The sequence below is a fragment of the Diorhabda carinulata genome, chromosome X, assembly GCF_026250575.1.
Source record: "Diorhabda carinulata isolate Delta chromosome X, icDioCari1.1, whole genome shotgun sequence".
Taxonomy (NCBI): Eukaryota; Metazoa; Arthropoda; class Insecta; order Coleoptera; family Chrysomelidae; genus Diorhabda; species Diorhabda carinulata.
Window position 1 is genome coordinate 53,184,811 of NC_079472.1, and position 3,569 is coordinate 53,188,379.

The 3,569-nt window shown below is 32.9% G+C and overlaps 1 protein-coding gene across 1 annotated transcript; it reads left to right on the forward strand.

Moving 5' to 3' along the window:
• Positions 1-2,162: 2,162 nt before the first annotated feature.
• Positions 2,163-2,812, forward strand: LOC130901373 (uncharacterized). The gene is made up of 2 exons (XM_057812714.1): positions 2,163-2,432; positions 2,561-2,812. Exons 1-2 carry the CDS (start codon positions 2,217-2,219, stop codon positions 2,687-2,689), a joined length of 345 nt encoding a protein of 114 aa, XP_057668697.1. The 5' UTR covers positions 2,163-2,216; the 3' UTR covers positions 2,690-2,812.
• The last annotated feature ends 757 nt before the right edge of the window (positions 2,813-3,569 follow it).

The window sequence follows — 3,569 nt, forward strand, 5'->3', positions numbered from 1 at the left end:
CACATTAATTTCTCTATAAATTATGTTATAGAGTATTGTAGGAAATTTAGGGGATATATGGACGTTTCCGTTCCGTAATAAAGTCATTAAATCAATAAATTCGTTGATGTCAAAACATAAAAATCACGGATGTCTAACGCTTGGAACAATAGTGTATACGCCTGTTCTTAAAAGATCTCTATATGTGTGTGGCACACCTACGTTATAAATAACGAGACATTTTGTCAATAAAATTCAACGACGAACAATAAAGTTAAAACCTGAAGTGAGGACTAAGAACTCACAGAGAGATTTTCGATTTTTTTTATCTTAAAGCGATACCAAAGACACTGACAATACTTATTCCGACTGCTAGGTATCTAAATATCAGTATTATGGAAATATATTATCGAATATGAGACAGTTTATAGGCATTGCCATTGGATGTACTTTAATATTATTAGTTTTATTGGAGATGTGCATGTTTAGTAAATTTTCTCAGATCAAGGTATGTGAAGTTTCACACTGCTAGTTTAAAATCATGCTTACAATCATTATCTGAAATTCTCATGGAAGCGGCAACATTTTCTAGACATAAATTGATTTTGTACTGAAAAAATATATTATTTTTATTTGGTTTATATCTCTAGATCTGCTATGATGGCTTGTCGGAATCCCGCTGACATTTTTACAACAAATAAGTTCTATGATCTTAATCAAAAGTGAAATAGCATCAATCTCTAACGTGCTCATATAATATCATTGATTGCGAGGAAATGTTATAAAGAATCATAATTCAATATGAAAGTCTATCAGATAAAAAATGCCGAATAACAAACCACTAAAGATCGTGACCTCTTTGCTGGATTCAATCTACACTTCGTAAAAGGCGTACCTGTGGTCTGGCGAAGGGTCGCTTTACGCACGTTGTTAACATGTTCATGTGAAATGTTTTCAGTTGAATTGTCAATTATGTTTCTAGGTAGTAGTCATTTATTGAATTAGATTGCATAAATATGAGATAATTCATTGATTTCGGTTTTATTTGCTTGGAATACATTTGGAAAATGTAGTTTTTTGCAGCTTCTAACCGTCTTAAAATGAATATATCACAGTTTTATGAAACTATACAATTTAAGTGATGAATTTTGTTATCAATTACAACGCAATACAATGTTTAATTAAAATTAAGCAAAAAGTATGGGAGCAAAAAATATTTCATACTGTTTTCTTGACAACATTAGCCCTAGCAAAAAATTTATAAGTATTTGGCCTGCCTAGAAATAAAAATTAGAAGGTATTATTTTCATTCATCAAAGGTTTACATAGAGATAAAACAAGATAAATATCAAAAATTTTATTTGATGATTTTGTAGTAATTATCTTGACAATTCTCATAATTGGTTTATGGAATTGAAAATGACATGATGTCCATTGAAGCCAATTGACGTCTATCGATGTCTCATAATTTATTGATGTCCATTCATATCATTTGATGTCGTTTGACTGATCACATTTTGGTTTATTTTAATGATTTCTTTCGAATAATGCCCAAAATCACTTTCGTTTCGGCACATCTACAACTATATAGGAATTAAAAGCAAAAAAATCGAACTCGCTACATTCGGCTTGTGAGGAGATATCGTTGATATAGACAGATTGTTCGTTCCTCTGTCTGATGGACAAGAAAAACAATAGGAATTGTTTTATTTCAGAAACCACCTAAGGGACAAAATTTTCAAAAATGTATTGTTTGTGGAGCTGTACAATTTATAGGTAAATACATCTTTTAGTGGAGAGATAACCTATTTTCCAGATGAGGTATGCTATTTGGCAGCCTTGAAAATAATCCGTTTATTTAAGAAAGAACCCAAGCGCCGTCGCTTCCAGTTAATGTGAAGCATCTCGTACTGTTTTGTGATGGGCTATCAGGCCGAAATAAGAATCATACAGTTGTACGGTTTTTACTAAGCCTCTGTGGCTCAGGTCGGTTTGAAACAATAACTCACAACTACCCTGTACGTGGCCACTCATTTTCCCCATGTCACAGACATTTTGGAAGCATAAAGCGTCTCTTGAGAAAGATGGATAGGATTTATACTCCTGATCAATATGCAGAGCTCATGCTAAAAGCTAGTAAGTCTGGCCGATTTACTCCATATCACCTTACATCAGACGATGTTCTCAGTTTAAAAAATTGGTGGTCCAAATCATATAAGGAAAAATGATATAAGAAAATGCCAAATTCGGACGAAGCATCTGGCAGGGGAGTACCCAAAGGTAATAAGCAGCCTTTCAAAGTGTCCAAATACAAGCAATTTATCTACAACAAGGTTACTCCGGGAAAAGTAGTCGCAAGCGAATTCATCAGAGGAATAAAATCTACCCTCACATTGCTAAAAACTGCCAGCCCTCCGGAACTACCAACAGAGAAACCTTATCCTTTGGGAAAGGTATGTTTACTTTTATTTCATCAAGGTTATTTTAAACGTTTATATTCTACTTTTAGCTAAGCATTTTTGTAGGCTATAACAAATTTTAAAATTTATCGGTTTTTGCACAGTGAGATTTTTGGTTTTAGGTCTCAATCAACAAAAAAAAGATAGACCATCTAAAGAAGTTGATGGAATACACTGTTGGATATGAAGCTATCATCCAATGGCCAACAACTGACCAGGAGCTGCTAGAAGACTTGCCAGAAGCTGAATAAGTGAATAAGGCAAGATCTTTGTATATAGCCATACCTACTGTAGCGTGTAGTCTACTTGTTCTTTTTTTATTTAGGCCTAGTAAAAACACTCTTTTTCATACATAAGTGTATCTAGTACTTGCCTTTGATACCAAAACACATAAAAAATAATGGTTTGACTCAATTTCAATAGCAGAAACCACTAAAGTGCAATGTGCAAAAACAAAACTAAAAAAAATAGATTATTCCAATAGCATGTTTTTGATTTGGTAAAAAAATATTTGAAGATGATTAGACTATACTTAAGCTGCAAAACGGTTTTTTTTTAGTTTTCCGAAAGTTGAAAAAAGCGCACTTTGGAGGTTTCTGTAATAAACGTTTCTTATTTGTATGCTTAGGCCGCGAAATACTTTTTAACGTACCGAAAGAACAGCATTTCTAGATATCGTACATTTTAGGATTTGGAACAATTTATATACAAATTTTTTTGTGAAATTTTAGCGACTTTAGCAAAATTCTTGAAGCATATTTAGAAGTAGAGGTTAGTAACTTTTTTTCATCTAAGTGGAGCAGCTGAGCGTATGGAAGTTTGGTGTGGATAACTCGAAGTCTGCTGATGATCGCTTTTCTAATACTTACTCAAAAAAAATTCAGTAGGATATGAGAAGTGGATAAATTATTATAAAGTGCTCTCAAATTAATTTTTAATATTTTGAATGTAACTATATGATGTATTATGTAACTGTAACTGATTTCCATCTCACACTGGAATAACTGCTAACGTCTTCACTGTTACTGAAGAATATATTAAAACATCATTTCAACATGGTGATCTTCACTGGTGATAGCAGTAATTCCAGTATGAGGAGGAAGCCAGATGAGAGAGACTGTTACCAATGAA